The sequence below is a fragment of the Phodopus roborovskii genome, unplaced genomic scaffold (assembly GCF_943737965.1).
Source record: "Phodopus roborovskii unplaced genomic scaffold, PHOROB, whole genome shotgun sequence".
Classification (NCBI taxonomy): Eukaryota; Metazoa; Chordata; class Mammalia; order Rodentia; family Cricetidae; genus Phodopus; species Phodopus roborovskii.
Genome location: NW_026126578.1, coordinates 12,911,660 through 12,928,151, shown reverse-complemented (window position 1 = coordinate 12,928,151; position 16,492 = coordinate 12,911,660). Strand labels below are relative to the sequence as shown.

The window sequence follows — 16,492 nt, the reverse complement described above, 5'->3', positions numbered from 1 at the left end:
CTCCTTTGGGCTGCTTGCAGAGAGAATGTGGTTGCCACCTCAATGCGAGCATTTGTGCACAAAGGCCCCCTGGAATGGGCCCAGATTCTGTTCACAGCGTCCTCTTATTCCTCAACATGGCAGAGCGTAATGATGGACTCGCCATCCCAGTACAAAGCTTAGTTTTAAAGCGGGACCCTGGGGTGTGTTCAGTGGTTGTTGGTGTCTCCAAAGTCACATTCACACGTTCTCTGGTGAGCATCTTCATGAGTGGCCCAAAGCAACAAGACCACTCGAAGGTTTTAGTCCTGTGGGGATACTTGAGTAATTTTTCTCCAGTGTTTATCCCCATAAATGCTGTCAACGAACAAGAGTGCCTTGGCATTGCCCACTCCCTGGATGACTCTGGTGTCTCAGGAAGAGCGGAAGTTAACTGTCCAGCAGCCACAGCTTCCTAACCCTGGGCTGTCTGCCGTTCTCCAGACTTATTTGACATAGTTCTCCAGTTTCAACTTTGAAAATGTTCATCTGGGCACGGTGACACACACACACCTTTAATCCTAGTACTCAGGAGGCAGAAGTAGGCAGATCTCTGAGTTCAAAGTCAGCCTGGTCTATGTAGCAAGATCCAGGCCAGCCAGAGGTACATAGTGAGACCCTGCCTTAAAAAAAATTAAAAATCATAAAAGAATTTTTCATAGAGTTGAACTATGGCCTCTTATGAATAGTGTGTTGAATAAGTGTACAAAAACGTGTACAGTGTTGGGAATTAAATCAAAACTCACAGAACTGCCTCCTGTTATGTCAAGAAACAGGAGTCTCTTGACATCCCTCCCTGAGGGAGTCTCTTTCTCAAGTTTTGTCATCACCTGAGCTCAGTGGCCCATGCTGACAGGGGCAGAGCCAGTAAGTTGGCCTGGCCTCTCCTGGTTCAGTTCAGCTTTGAGATGCTCCAGATGTGCTTTGATGCCTTACTCTAAGTAAATCAAAGGCTTGCCCTCAGGCTGACAGCATCCCAGGCGGAGCCTCTGTCCTAGGCTGACAGCATCCCAGGCGGAGCCTCTGTCCTAGGCTGACAGCATCCCAGGCGGAGCCTCTGTCCTAGGCTGACAGGCAGGAGCCTCTGCTCTCCCACTCTCCATCTGTACTGGCTGCACATTCTCTGCAGGAACAGGCTAGGTCCAGGTGCTCTAAAGCTCTAGGACTGTTGCCTCAGGGTGGATGAAGTGCATGAGTGCTTACTTTATTTTGTAGCCCTAAAGAGCCATTCTTGAGTCCAGAAAGGGAGCTTTACACGTCCGCTCTTGTCCACCCTCTTGCTTTAACAAGCTCCTCTAAGCTGTCTCAAGAAAAGACACCCAGCCTGTACATGTGCTGACACAAACAACAGTAGAGCCCGTTGTGAATCACTTGACCCTCAGGCCTAGGCTTTGTCACCTAGAGGTGACCATGAGGAACAGGGCCCTCTGGCTGCCTCAAAATGAAGAGTATCTACCTCATGGCACATGAAGTGGCCTGTACTGGGCCTGTTATATAAGTAATATAAATACTGCTAAGAGCTGCCCATGGCCCCACAGCATCCCTTGATAATGACTGGCTTGGGGGTCTCATAGCAGCAGCTCTGGAGGAAAAGGTGATGCCTCCAGGCCAGAAGCTGCTCCTCTACTCCCACCTGGCCCTGTGAGAGTGGAGAAATGGCTGTGGCACCCACGCTGCTTATAGAGCGCTCTCCGAAACCGACCCGGGGGCCTGCCTTCTCCCCGTGGCCTATGCATCACTACCTTCTTGCGCCCTGCACAGTTACTTTTCCGTCTGTCCGTTTCTTCCCGTCCGTGAATGTCTCTGCCTTACAGCCCCTCTGGATGAGAATGACCTAGAAGAGGACGTGGACTCGGAGCCAGCAGAGACTGAAGGGGAAGCAGCAGAGGATGGAGACCCTGGAGACACTGGTGCCGAATTGGATGGTATGGGGCCCAGCCGTCCCTCTGCTCCTCTGTGACCTCCTGTGGCACGTGAGGGACAGAACTCACAAAAGACAGTTTACACCAAAAGTTTAGGGGGCCAGCTGGGGTGGGAGGCAACTCTGGGATTGGCAGAAGAGAAGGGATGATGAGTCCACAGGTACCCAAAGGGTTTTGGCGGGGGTAGTTTGCCTTCCATCACAGCCTCTTATGTCGCGGTCACTGTGTTTTACAAGTAGACAAATGGGATGGGGATGGGGAGATGGCTCAGTGGGCAAAGTACCTGCTACACAGGCAGGACGCCCTGAGTTCAGCTCCCCAACCCCCTTAGAAACACCGGGCACAGAGGAGAGTGGAGACAGGCTGACCTAGGGGGCCAACCAGTTAAGCTGAAAGGCAAGCTCCAGGTTCAGTGTAACCTTGTCATAAAAAGATGAGGTGAAGAGCAATGGGAAACACCCAATACCAACCTCTGGCCCTCACACAGGTGAGGACACACAGACAGACAGACACACACACACTCTAACACATACATCACACACAACAAAAGCAAACAGGTGTCCACAAACCCAACGGATGCTTTGTGTCTGGTAAGAGACTCAGTTTGCAGGGGCCTTGTGCCTGGCTTAGATCTCATGGCACAGTGGGTCACCCCATTGAGCAAATCTCTAAGGAAGCAGGACACAGAAAGGAAACACTCGCCTGCCTCCCACAGATCAGCACTGGTCTGATGACATCCCTTCGGACGCCGAAACGGAACTCCGCTTGCAGCGCCAGGCCCAAGTGACAGCTGATCTGGAGCTGAGAGTGTCAGAAATTGATGAAGACAAACTGCCTGATACGCCAAAGCAGGAGGGGAGAGGTAGGGGCAGGAGGAAGGACTCCCAGAAAGCCAGAGCCCGCAGGGGCATGCCGGTAATAACAGATGAAGCCTTCAGAATAGCGCCTATAGCCTGTTATGCCTAGCCCTGTGGGTGGCCAAAAGCCCCAACCCTCCCTGTCCTGGACCTTGCCTGTCCTGGGCCACAGATCTCCACAGTCAGCCTCAGCCAGTGGCACCTCTTCTTGGGTTGTTTGGGAGCTCCGGGCCCAGATCATATGATGACCAGAGTGCCAGCATGCAGGGTACAGGCAGTGCCTCCTTGAGTCCCTTCAGCTGATTTTTTTTCTGAGGGCAGACAGAGGAACAGAGTACAAGTTAGCCTGTCTGAGGCCCTGCTCTCCTGGCTATGGTGTGAGACCCTCCAGGTATCTAGCTGCTCCCTACTCCTAGTGTATGCAGAGTGGAAGGAACTTAATTCCTATTATAAACCCCCGTGTCCCTCCTTTTAGGTCCTTCCCAAGTCTCCAGCCCCAGCCAGTCACCTCAGAAACAAGCTGTTCTGTTCTCCCCAGCCCAGAGCCCTGGGGCAGAGGTAAGCAGGGCTGGGGACGGGTGGTCAGTGGGACCTTGAAGATATATGGCCCCATCTTAGGACCCATGGTGTAAGCTCCACCAAGAGAGTTGAAGCCGTTCTATAGCCAACCATTTTGTGACTTCTAAGAAGTTCCTATCTTGTGCTAGGTAAGACTTGACGAGGTACAGGGTTCAGGTGCTGCCTCAGTCCTTATGGATGGGCTAATTTTTTTTGAGGGTTTTTTGTTTGTTTGTTTGTTTTTGTTTTGTTTTTGTTGTTGTTGTTGCTTTAATTTTTGCAAGTTTATTTTTAAGTTGATGCAGTGATATTTATGCATCTAAAGGTTTATAATAGGTATATTTTTTTTCCTTATGTGAAAATGAATGTGTAACTATTTAAATGAAAAACATGCCTCTAGGTTGCCAGAATCACTTCAGAGAATGAACGTGAATGTGTCATGCTAATGTCTGAGGTTCTTGGTCTGGGAAGTACAACTTGCAGGACAGACCAGGGAGGACTTAAAGCCAGGCCCTGGTCTCTGGGGCTCCAGGCAACATGCACAGTAGTTAACCGGGGATGGGTGGGGTATTATAAGGGTCTGTGCACCTCCATGGTTCCACAGAGGGTCAGTGTTGCTGGAGAGGAGTACTGTGCTAAGTAATGACTTTAAATCTTCTAGTACATTAGCCCCATGTTATCCCTCGGGGACCCCAGAGCTCTAGTTACTGTGGGTTGTGATGAAAGTCCAACTCATTAGTGTTCGTGTGGGTGGACCAGGAACCAAGGACGAATGTGTGAGATCAGCCAACCCTGAAAGCTCAGGCCGTGCGAGCTGAGTGGAGAGGTTTTGAAATGGTAGCGAGTGGAGTTGAAAATGAGGATGCTCCTCCTGCAGCTCTGGGAAGCCTAGCCCAGAGGGTGGAGAGGGTTTTACTTCCGTCAGTGTAGGCCCCTGAGAGAAGGCTCCCTGAGGGAAGGTGCTGCCTACACTGTTCTCTTCTCTCCGTGTAGGGGACCAAGGCCCTGCTTGCCTCTGTTGCCACCAAGACAAAGTCTCCCGAGGAGCCCCTCTTCCCTGCACCTCTGCTCCCCAGAGAAAAGCCCAAAGCTGAAGCCCCCACAGATCAGAAAACTGCACACTCACCCATCCGATCACAGCCTGTGTCCCTGCCGGAAGCCAAGACACCTACCTCACCTACCAGTTTAAAGCCAGAGTCTCTGGTGGCCCCTCCCACACCTCCCTCCACCCAGCCCCCCATCTGCTCCCAACCTCAGCCTTCCTCAGATGCTTCCATACCTTCACCCACCGAGTCCCCCATACGTTTCCAGCCAGTTCCAGCCAAAACATCCACACCCCTGGCCCCACTTCCTGTGAAAAGCCAAGGAGACACCAAAGACAGATTAAGTGGCCCTCTGGCTGTGGAGGAGGCCCTGAAGCGGAGTGATCTGGTGGAGGAGTTCTGGATGAAGAGCGCCGAGATCCGCCGTAGCCTGGGCCTCACTCCTGTGGACCGGAAGAAGGGGTCAGAGCCCAGCCTCCCCTCACCTGCCTTTAAGCCAATATCCCTAAAGTCGTACTCGGTTGACAAGTCCCCTCAGGAAGAGGGCCTCAGCCTTCTGAAACCTCCACCTGTTCCTAAAAGGTTGGGCCTGCCAAAGTCAGCTGGTGACCAGCCCCCACTGCTGACCCCAAAGTCACCCTCTGACAGGGAGCTGAGGAGCAACCAGGAGGAGCGTAGGGACCTCTCCAGCAGCTCAGGCCTGGGTCTCCATGGCAGCTCTTCCAACATGAAGACCTTGGGCAGCCAGAGCTTCAACACCTCTGACTCCACAATGCTCACCCCACCTTCTAGCCCTCCCCCACCCCCACCTCCCAATGAGGAGCCTGCAACCCTGCGAAGGAAACCCCATCAGACTTTGGAGCACAGGGAGGCCTCAGTTGTCCCACCTCCCCCTCCTACCACATTCATGCGGCCCCCACGGGAGCCAGCCCAGCCCGCCAGGGAGGAGGTTCGGAAGTCCTTCGTGGAGAGTGTGGATGAGATCCCCTTTGCTGATGATGTGGAGGACACATACGATGACAAGACTGAGGACTCGAGTCTGCAGGAGAAGTTCTTCACGCCCCCCTCCTGCTGGTCCAAGTCAGAGAAGCTCCAGGCTAAGGAGAATGGGCGGCTCCCTCCCCTGAATCCGGATATGCAACCACAGAAAAGAGGCCTGCCTGTGGTCTCTGCAGAAGCCAAGGAGCTGGCTGAGGAGCGCATGCGAGCCCGGGAAAAGTCTGTGAAGAGCCAGGCACTTCGAGATGCCATGGCCAAACAGCTGAGCCGGATGCAGGCCATGGAGATGGCATCATCTAGGTCCCGCCCAGCACCATCCCAGGGCAAGGAACTAGGACCAGAGTCCACCAAGCGTACAGGCCTCCGAGGCTCCCAGGAGCCCACTCTGAAGCATGAAGCTACTAGCGAGGAGATCCTCTCCCCTCCATCAGACTCAGGAGGCCCTGATGGCTCTGTCACCTCATCTGAGGGCTCCAGTGGGAAGAGCAAAAAGAGGTCGTCCCTCTTCTCCCCCCGCAGGAACAAGAAAGAGAAGAAATCCAAAGGGGAAGGCCGAATCCCAGAGAAACCTAGCCTGGGCCTCCCAGAGGAAGTGGCTGCTAAGCCCAAGTCCCTGTGGAAATCAGTCTTCTCTGGATACAAGAAGGACAAGAAGAAGAAGAGTGATGAGAAGTCCTGCTCCAGTACCCCATCCAGTGGTGCGACAGTGGACTCAGGCCACCACAGGTTGTCTCCCATAGTGAGAACAGGTATGCATGGCTGAGGGATGCTCACAGAACAAGTGTGGGAAGTACCTCCCCGATCATTCACAAAAGATACACTCCCCTGTGCTGCTGCTGCAAGGGTTCTTAGAGAGAACAAGCCATTCTTGTCTCAGCCTGCACGAAATGTTAATGCCAACTTGAAACTAGATAGAGTAGATTTTTGTTGGTACCCTTCCTCAAGTCACATGACCCCAAACATGGGCCTGATTTTGAGTGGAGCAGTCTTACCAAGGGATCTTGAACAGGTGTCTAATATGCCATCTGTTTGGTGTTGGCCTATCACCTTTGGAGGGGAATCTTTTAGAGACCCACCTATGGCTGACTTCCTGGCTGCTTGATTTCATGGGGTGCTGACTGCTGTCTTGACTTGGCCTCTTTTCACCTTACAGAGCTGCAACTCCGGCGCCAGCTGAGTTTCTCAGAGGACTCAGACCTGTCCAGTGATGACATCCTTGAAAGGTCTTCCCAGAAGTCCAAGCGAGAGGTGGGTGGACCCAGTCCCTGAAGAGCTTCAGAGAGCTGGTGACAAAGCATCTATTTAGTTTCTGGTAGAGAAGCAGACCATGAAAGCCAGTCTGAAGCCAGGGTGCAGAGCCAATGCCTGCTCCAGTCTCCTAGTAGACAGACATTGGAGTGCTGTGCCAGCCAACATCCAATGCCACAAAGTGATATTTTAGGCCTTTGAAATAAGCAGCTGGGGATATTGCCTCAGTCTGAAGAAGCCAGGGTACTCTGTTGGTTAGTAGTCCGGCATTATACAGTAAGCAATGTCTGCCAGGGTCAGACAATTGGAGAAGAGCTGAGGTACTGCTTGGGGTCATGCAAGTATAAACTGGGCACCAGGCATGAATGGGAGGTAGACCAGATGGTTCCCTCAGGAATAGGCCTAGTCAAGTTCACTACCTGGTGCATTTAAGTACAGGGCTTTCTCTGTTTTAGTAATTGAAAGCCTTGGTGGCGGGTCATCCACTAGGGCATGGGCACCTACCAGTGAGTGACCACCCCAACGTGTACCTTTTTGATGTGAGTTCTCAAGGCTTGGACTTAACATTGTCCCCTCTATCAATAGCCTTGAGATGTAAACCAGCCAGGATAGGTTGAGGTAGCTCTGCACCCCACATGTCACTGTTCATTGAGATGGTATCTCCCTGTTAACTGGTCCATCCTCCAGCCAGTCTCAGTTCCTCTTTTAGTAATTCAGCCGACTGGGAAAAAATCAGTTTATTCTTATCTCATTCTCCATTCATCTGCATTTTCATTGTCTCAGTCTATATTATCTTGCTGGCCATGATGCTAGTTCTTTCTCTACTATCTAGTCACCAAGAAACACTGGCCTCTCTTCCTTCTCCATCGCCTGCAGCCAGGCCTCGTTTCTTTTACCAGGAGTCTGAATTTAGGGCTGGGGGGCTATATGTTCTCCATAGAGGTTCAGTCCAACGTGTTGCTGCTGGGAATGCCTGCTGCGGTTTTCCAGGCAGTAGCACTGGGGCTGAACCAAAGATTATGTGTATGTGCACATGAGTTTCAAAATTCACCCAACCCTGGGGGCAAGTACTGTCTTAGGAGTCCTGAAGGAGCCGGGCAGAAGAGAATGATCCAAAGTCCCCTTTGCTTCCATGGTGAGTGTGCTCATGTTAAGACAGTTTGTGTCACACTGGTTGAGTCACACCGCTTCTCCATGAGTTAATGAAACATCTTGCCATAAAGGAGAATGTCAGATGCCCCCACTGACTATGCCAAATCCATCATCTTGATGTAGGTACCCAGCAACCACAATATAAAAAGCCCAAGAACTCATTGCCATAGTTATGCGAACAGTGACAGCCGCCTCTTAGATTCCTAGAACTGTAAGGCCTTGGATACCTTATGTATCAGGTGCACTCCATAGAGACAAAGTCATTCTCTGGGGGTCACATAGAGAATGCTGATGACCAACCAAATATGGCTCTTAGGATAATGTTGCATCTCTGAGTGAGGGCAGGACACAGTATTTCTTAAAATATGGAACCTACTAGGTATGGCTGTCTCATGCAACCCTAACACCTCAGGAGGCCAAGACAGGATTGCACAAATTCAAGGCCAGCCTGGGCTACCTAGTGCGTTCTGGGCCACCCAGAGATACATTGAAAGATCCTATCTAATAAACAAAGAGAAACACATACAGACCCTACAGTGGGTAAGAAAGCAGAGCAAACAATCCTAAAACTGTAAAGGAAACTTTAGAACTGTTGATGGCATTTGAGGGTGTAATATGTATTTTTTAAAAATACCATCAGTCATCAAATTGATGTCAAGTTCCTAGCACGCGGTAATTATTGCTGAAGCTTCTAGGCACTGGGTCTCTGATGTCTAAAAACAGGCTGTGTAAAGATCACACCCTGAAGTGTGCCACAATGCCACCATCTGGGAGTCAGAGTAAAGAGGGGAGGGTTCTAGCATCATTGGCTTCCTCCTGCAGTGCTTCTGGGTTTTAAAATTTTCACAATTAGAAGTGTCAGGATCAGTGGGACCAAGAGTGGAAATAGGCTTTTGCTTGCCCAGAAAAGGAGCCTCTGGCCGCAGTGTAGTGTAGGTGAAAGCCATCCTCTTCCTGTTTCACAGACCCAGGCCCTGAGTCAGCACTTGAAAAACAAGTGCCTAGGTTTGATTTCCATAGTGATGTGCAAACACATAAAACCAAAACCTTGTTTTCACTTAAGTCTGTTATACAAAAATTAATTATTCAGAGTTTGTGTGTTTGTGTTTGCATGTGTGCAAGCACATGTATGTAACATGCATGTGAAAAGCTAGAAGACGACCTTGAGTGTCACTCCTCCAGTGCCTATTTACCTTTCATGTGTTCATGTATGACAGAGCTCTCCAGTTAGACTAGACTGGCTGTCTGTACAGCAAATCCTGAGACGGGACCCATCTGTCTCCAGCTCCCTGGCTTTGAAATGACAAGCACACCCCACCAAGCCAGGCTTTTTATGTAGGTTTATGGCTCAAACCCTACCTAAAGCCTTCATGCTTGTAAAACAAGTATGTTCCTAACAGATTTATCTCCCCAGCCCAATCCAGATTTTCTAGCCATCTAAAGCCCTGCCAACAAAAGGTAACTCTTGTTAGCCTCTTTCCTTTGCTTCCCTGTGACTCTTAAGTGCAGCCTGCCCAGATACTCCTCTGTCACTGAGGCCCACATCACTCTGCCAGCTCGTTATCCTGCTTTGTACCCCTGCAGCAGCCAGCTAGCCATGCTCCCAGTATACCCGTGTGTCATAATTCCCCTCCCTGTTACTGCCACTGCCAAGTTGGTACCAGCAGTGGGGAAATTAATAAAGATGCTGCTGTGTGTCTCTTTGTATCGGCAGCAGCCACAGACAGACACAGGTGTCAGCGTCTCTCTTGAAGTGTGTCTGTGTAGGCCGCTGGGGACCTCATGTGTACTTTTCCCTTCTAAACCGCCCTGTTCTGCATGAGGACTTCACTCACAATGTGCTTTGTTGGGGAGAGGATGCCTGTGCTCAGAGCTAAAAGCAGCAAATCTGTTCCCCAGCCAGCAGCATATTTGTGGTATCCTGTGAGGATCCTGTTCCACCCTCAGCCCCTCAGCATCCCCCTGTCCTGCACACCACCAAATTCCAATTGCCTCCATGCCTGGGTCCACAGGCACTTCATAGGACCCGTGAGAAGACCACAAAAGCAAAGGAAATGGGCTAAGGGTTAGCGCAGTTCTGATCAGTGTGCGAAGTGAAAAGATTTCCATGGCTGCCTGAGCATTGGTACTTTCCAAGTCATGGTGATTTGTGCCACTTTGGTTCCCTTCGCTGGGTGTGAGTCTGAAATAGCAAGTTAGTCCAGTCCCAGGGCAGCTGGATATCACACTGCTCGAGAACACCTGTCTGGCCCGAGAAGCTGTCAGGAGAGTCTGTAAGGGTCAGTGCCCATTTCCCATCTCATCTCCCTTCGATGATAAGTGCTCAATGGCAGCATCATATAGGAAGGAAGGGGTGGCTATGGGTAAAGAGGGCCAGTCACCATACATTTCAGCAAACTGGGATTCAATAAGGGACAGACAAAGGATTCGGGGTATGTTGTTTTGTGAGTAGAAAAGTGAACCCCGGCTTTAACAGTGGGGTTCAATGAAACTCAGCTGGTAAGGTCTGTACCCCCAAGTTCCTTCTTGTTCAGTCTTGTGTGACATTGTGAGAAATGATCATGTGATTTAGTCTTATGTTTGTTTTAAACCTCTAACTGATTTTGTTCCATTTCTGTATTCTATTTTCATTTTTTTAATCATCATTATCATTCCTGTTCTGTTTTGTTTTCCGTTGTCATCCCCTTAAAAGTCGATTTATGTACCACACGCCTTGGCGTTCAGGAGAGCCTATTCATCAAAGGTAGTGTCTCATTGCCACTGGCTGGTCCTCATTGCATGCCTGTCTGTGATTAACCACTTGGACAGCCCTGCTGGGCCCTGCAGCCACGTCCTCACTAACTGTGTCATACATGCATGCAGCTGTCACAGTCAAACCTTCTTCAGTTGTGTCACAGAGAGAGGAGGAGACAGTCACTCTTCCCTTGGCTGGAGTGCATGTCATCATGGGTCAGGGCAGAGCTGCCCCCGTGGGTCTGGGTAGCCCAGCAAGGGGTGGTCATCACCTCTGCTCGGAACCGTTAGGCCACTGGGATGCTGTGGCAATCTTTAGAGACTGCCTTCTGCCTGTGCACCTGACCTACTGCTATCACTTGAGCTCCTTGAGGAGAGATGATACGTGTGGACCCAGATCTCCTTCACAGTCAAAAAAAAAGTCTCAGTTTCTTTGGAGGAAACAAAGAGGATCTCACAAAAGAGGACAGCCCCCCCCCCCCTGCTTCTTAGTGGCTGCCCAGCATCTGTCCCATCACCGAATGCTTGGGAATGTGGTAGCCCGTGTACACAAGTGGCTGGGACATCCATCTGTGTCTGCATGGGACTTGCCCAGTTGCCTCCTCCAAGATCACCACCCCAACTACCCTGCCAGGTCATTTCTGCCCTTGATCTCCATGACAACGGTTGCCTCTACACACCCAAGCAGTCACTGCTACCGTTCCTTTTTCAACCTGTGTTAGCCTGGATTCACTGAGTTTTCGAATGGAGGCACCCATGTCTTCTCTCCTTCAGATGTTAGCTACTAAAACCCTTATGACCACCCCCAACCTGGAGAAAATAATCCCAAACAAGGTGGGGGGAAGAGGCCTCACTTTCCAAACCTCTTCTTTTTCCTGTATGCCTCAGAAATAGGAGGCCTGGGGAAACATTTTACTGCGTTTTTGTTTTTTAATCACAATGCCTTAGGAAGAAAAAGAAAAAAGACACAGACATGCTAGGTGGTAGTGGCACAGGCCTTTGGTCCCAGCACTCAGGAGGTAGAGACGGGCAGTTCTTTGTGAGGTCAAGGCCAGCCTGGTCTACAGAGCAAGTGCCAGGACACCAGGGCTACACAGAGAAACCCTGTCTTGAAAAAGAAACTTAAATAGCAACAAAAACCACAGACACACTTAAGTGGCGATTATGACCTCAGTTCCAAAGCCTGTGCGTGTCTGAGGTTTACACCCCAACACTCATTCCCCATTAAGCCTCTTGTCCCTGCCACAGGGGTGAAGGGTCTCACACTGAGGCCTCTGGCCTAGCCTCAGCATAGCCGTCTGCAGCTGGCTTAGGTGCTCTCTCTTGCCCTCTCTAGCCCAGAACCTACACAGAAGAGGAGCTGAGCGCCAAGCTGACGCGGCGGGTGCAGAAGGCGGCGCGGAGACAGGCCAAGCAGGAGGAACTGAAGCGGCTGCACCGAGCCCAGGTACACGCTGGCAGTGGGACCCCACATACAGGTGGGAGCCCCGTTCCCCCAGAGGGCCTCATCTACAGCAAGGAAGGTGAAGACGCCAGGGCAGAAACAGAGAGCGGCATTCGTGGCTCAGAGTATTTTAGCTCCGTGCATTGTGGCACTGTTCGTAAAAAGGAAGATGTGTGCTATAATTTTCCTGGAAGCCTTGGTCTAGAGTAGACGTAGGGTCAGCAGGTTCACTTGTCACCATAATGTCAGGGGTCAGCGTGTGGCCCTGACCTCCGTCTAGTGTCAGGGGTCAGTTTGTGACCTTGACCTCCGCTCTAGTGACGGGTCAGTGTGTGGCCCTGACTTCCGCTTGGAATAGTCTGGAATTTCATAGAGAAAACTAAGGAGGACTTCTGGTTGTCAGTCTTTAATCTTCACAGTCTAGACCAGAGGTTCTCAACCTGGAGGTCATGACCTCTTCACAGGGCTCACCTAAAACTATCAGAAAACACAGATACTTATGTTATGATTCATAACAATAGCAAACTTACAGTTATGACGTAGCAATAAAATGATTTTTATGGTTGGGGTTCACCACATGAGGAGCTAGCTATATTAAGGGGCTCACAGCATTAGGAAAGTTGAGAACCACTGTCCTAGACTGTTCTAGACTCTTCTTTTGTAACTTACTGATTCTGATCACTCCATCCAGTGTTTTAACAGTCAAGTCTCTCTACTGTAAAAGATTCAACAAAGTCATTTCCATGGAAAGGGAACAAGCCCTGGGATCCAGCTACGTGCAGCCGGCACAGCACGCTGGCCATAATGTCCCTCTTGTTGTCTTGACAACGCTTATCTTCCTCCCTGCAGCTTGATTTTCTTGCTGGAAGCTGGAGGTAAGAGAGGTCTGGATGCTCACCGTGTGTTTCTCCGTAGATCATCCAGCGGCAACTGGAGCAAGTAGAAGAGAAGCAGAGGCAGCTGGAGGAGAGGGGGGTCGCCGTGGAGAAGGCCCTACGAGGCGAAGCAGGTACTGTCCGGCCTCCTGGGAGGGGCTTTTCTCTGAGAGAGCCTGCCTTTCTCCCTAGGGTGAGCCCATTGGGCATCACCTCTTCTGGAATTCAGTTCCTTTTCTATCAGGGTTTGCTGAGTTCTTGGCATCACTACCGTCCGGTGCTTACCTCTATTCACAGGCAGCCCAGACACCCGGGCCTGCTCCCCAGCCCATTCCTCAAGCTTGCTGTTGCCCTGCAGAACAAAATCCCAGGCCCTGTCACCTGTTAGGGGCAAGCCCTGGGTTTCCTGTTCCTCTCCCTACTCCTCTTCCCTACCGTTTTCTCTAAAAGAAAATATCAGGGAATGAGGGAGATTGTCCCACAAGGAACCATCACAGAACTGCACTGAACAGGCCTCAGCCTGCTTTCCCGAGTGTTCCTCCTGTCCTCCATTCCCTAGGCTCCTTCCAGCCCCAGCTACACAGCCACAGAGCCTGCGTCCTCTCCCGTGTGGGGCTTCTGGCTGCCCTTGCATTCTGATGTCGCTGGCTGAGCCCAGGCTTGTGTCCACCAAAGGCCGGGTCACTGGGAACAGTGTTGGAGAGCCTTGGGTTTGTGATAAGCTCTTGTGGCATAGGCATAGTAGGCATGGGAAGCTATTACAAGGGCCATGTGGTTGGACCCTGCCGGGCTTGGCACAGGTGGGTACAGAGAAGATAAGGTATCCGACTTGTCTCCGGGTCCAAGGTCAGCCCAGCTTCAGGCATGGAATGATTGACCTCCGCTTCCTTAAGGTCCAGTCCCTGGATGGGGACCCTCTTGTCTCTAGGGGTGGCCACTGGCCTATGGGTTCAGCATTCATGATGTGAGGATACAAAGAAGGAAGGTCAGGGGCTCTTGTTTCTTCCTTCCAGACATAGGAGAGCAAGCTGGCACACCTCCTGGGCAGGCAAACCAAAGAACTAGTAGGTCAGACAGGGCCAGCCATTGCCTCGTGGGCTTTCTAAACACTGGCCAGTGGTCTAGCCTGGAGGTGAGGGCCAGGTGTCAAGGATCCAATTTTGCAACTGGAGTTCCCAGTAGAGGAATCAGGGTAGGCACAGAAGCAAGCCTTCCTTCAGATGACCCTTGGGTGAAGCTGTGTCCTGAGAGAGAAGGATGAGGATGTGGATGTTTGGGGTTTCTGTTTCACCTGATGCTGGACCTGATGTTTGGAGCCATGCTACTAAAGGGAGTCCAGAAGCTTGAGTCACTTTGTATCCAGCCAGAAGACTGGGAACCGCTGGTAGAAGCAACACTGGCCACCAGGCCAAGCCGTGGAAAAGGGATCCACCCACATATGGCTTCCCAGTGAGCCTGTGCCCCGCGCAGCCTGCAGCCCGTGCCGCCCACCCCCTTCCTCTGACTGATCTCAGTGCAGCCCGAACACCGGTGCCAGTTAGCCCTCTCTCTGGAGATCCCGGGCTACAGGGCTGTAAAGGCCTTCCCCTCCACTACTCGCCATGTACAAAATGCCAGAAGGGAACATGCAGCGTGCCTCTCACCCCTCTCCAGATTACCTCAGCTAAGGGACAATGTCCCACAACAATAGCTGGCATTACTGCCTAGGTGTGTGAGCTCGTCTTCATGGGTTCCCAAAAGCGCTGTTTCTCCCCGCTCATGAAGTTCAGAGACTCAAGGAGATAGCCATTTCAGTTGATGGTTTCTGGAAAGTGCTTAAGGTTCCGTGAAACTGTTTCTGTACTTCACTACTCTGTAAAAGGCATGTCATTCCAGTTGCTACCAGTGGTTCAGAAAATGGTACCGTTATAAATTGATGGAGAGGCCAGAGAGATGGCTCAGCATGTTAGATCACAGACTGAGCCATACAGAAGACCAGAGTTCAGTGCCCATCACCCACATCAGGCAGCTCACAAACAATCTGTAACTCCAGCTGCAGGGAAGCTGTGTCCCTTTTCTGGACCCCACAGACATCAGTGCACACACGCACACACACACACACACACACACACACACACACACACACACACACACACCCGAACTCCCCCTAACTGAGTGGTTTTCACTTGCTTTGGCAGGAAAGCCCATTGTACACAATTGTTAGTTGAGGCCTAAAATCCAAAATAATTATTGTAAATGTTCTTCTAAAAATTGAAAAACAACCAGGTGGTGGTGGCACATGCCTTTAATCTCAGCACTCGGGAGGCAGAGGCAAGTGGGTCTCTGTGACTTCCAGGGTTACAGAGTGAACCAGGACAGCCAGGACTGTTATATAGAGCAACCTTGGCTCAGAAAACCAAAAAGAAAAGGAAATTGAAAACCATGCACACACATACTGGAAAGTGCATGTCCCAAGGAGAGCTGCAGACCTTAAGAAGCCTTGGTTATCATCTGTCCGTCTGTCTGTTTCCCCTGCCCCCAGCGCAGTGCTGAGGTCATCCCTGCAAGGACAGGTGGTTGCTCTAAGTGGAAGCCTTCCTTCTCAGCAGCTCAGCAGGAAGTCTCAAGGCGCGTGCAGATATGACAGGTGCTCACACATAAAGCGGCTGAGTCACTGACAGCGACTCCTGTTCTTTATGGGGGAAAAAAGTATGGAACTGGAGAGATGGCTCCGCAGTTAAGAGTGCTTGGTGGCCTTGCTGGGCTCCCAGCACCCCTGACTGCTCACAACCATCTGCAACTCCAGTTCCAGGGGATCCAACACCCTCCGCAAACACCAGGCATCCGTGTGGTTACAAGGGCGTGCAGGCAAAACACCCATACACATAAAATAAATCTCAACAATTATACAAGAAGCTCCCAAACATAAAGAAACTGCAAGTATGGGAATATATGCTGACCTGATTCATTAGCCATCTGAAGGACCATACCAGCAGTGTGCTCTGAAGTCCACATCTAAGCCACACCCTTCTTGAGGGTCCTTGTCAGTGGCACATGAGCTCCGTCCTTGACAACAGGACTTGAATTAACTTCTTACTGATGTATTTATGAGAAGTTCAGAATTCTTGGACAGGAAGCAAAAGAAACTTAGACCTGAGAGCCCCACAAAAAGCAGGCTCCGTGTGTCAAGAGTTGGCTTGAGAATGGTGTGATGGTGTGCATTAAGTCTTCAAAATTACTGTGCATCAGATATCTGGGAGACCCCCAGAACCTCTCTTGAAGAGCCCTAGGGTTCAAAAGAAGTTTGGAAGCCATGGTTTAGTCCACCTCCTGACTCTAGGCAGATCTTTGCACGCCCCCTATCCCTGATGGTACCCACCCCAACCATAATGCATTTGTGTTTTCAAATACCGTCTTTTCCTTTTTCTTATACTTGACACTCCACTCCCAAGACTGGTCTAGGGTCAGTTCCCAGTGGCGTTGTCCCTTCCTGACAGAGAGCGTCTTGGAGACTGAGTTACGCTGTAGCTGTACCTTTCTCTGAATGCTCGCTCATTCCATTCCATTTGGCCTTCTCGTTTACCTGGCTAAGCAAGAAACACAGCAGCTTCTGGCATCGCTACTCAACTTCCTCCCTGAGCTATATGAAGCTGGCCAGAACCTG

The 16,492-nt window shown here is 50.9% G+C and overlaps 1 protein-coding gene across 8 annotated transcripts in view; it reads left to right on the top strand.

Annotated features, from left to right (window-relative positions):
* The window catches only part of Mical3 (microtubule associated monooxygenase, calponin and LIM domain containing 3), a 178,589-nt gene that overhangs the window by 145,809 nt on the left and 16,288 nt on the right, over nucleotides 1-16,492 (top strand). For 6 of the 8 annotated variants that reach the window (XM_051203661.1, XM_051203660.1, XM_051203662.1 and 3 more), the window contains 8 exons: nucleotides 1,833-1,943; nucleotides 2,656-2,802; nucleotides 3,273-3,355; nucleotides 4,349-6,146; nucleotides 6,551-6,645; nucleotides 10,490-10,540; nucleotides 11,867-11,977; nucleotides 12,890-12,983. In XM_051203661.1, coding sequence (XP_051059618.1) covers nucleotides 1,833-1,943; nucleotides 2,656-2,802; nucleotides 3,273-3,355; nucleotides 4,349-6,146; nucleotides 6,551-6,645; nucleotides 10,490-10,540; nucleotides 11,867-11,977; nucleotides 12,890-12,983 — 2,490 coding nt within the window. The remainder of the gene's footprint in view (nucleotides 1-1,832; nucleotides 1,944-2,655; nucleotides 2,803-3,272; nucleotides 3,356-4,348; nucleotides 6,147-6,550; nucleotides 6,646-10,489; nucleotides 10,541-11,866; nucleotides 11,978-12,889; nucleotides 12,984-16,492) is intronic. The other 2 variants (XM_051203657.1, XM_051203663.1) reach the window with 1 other exon arrangement.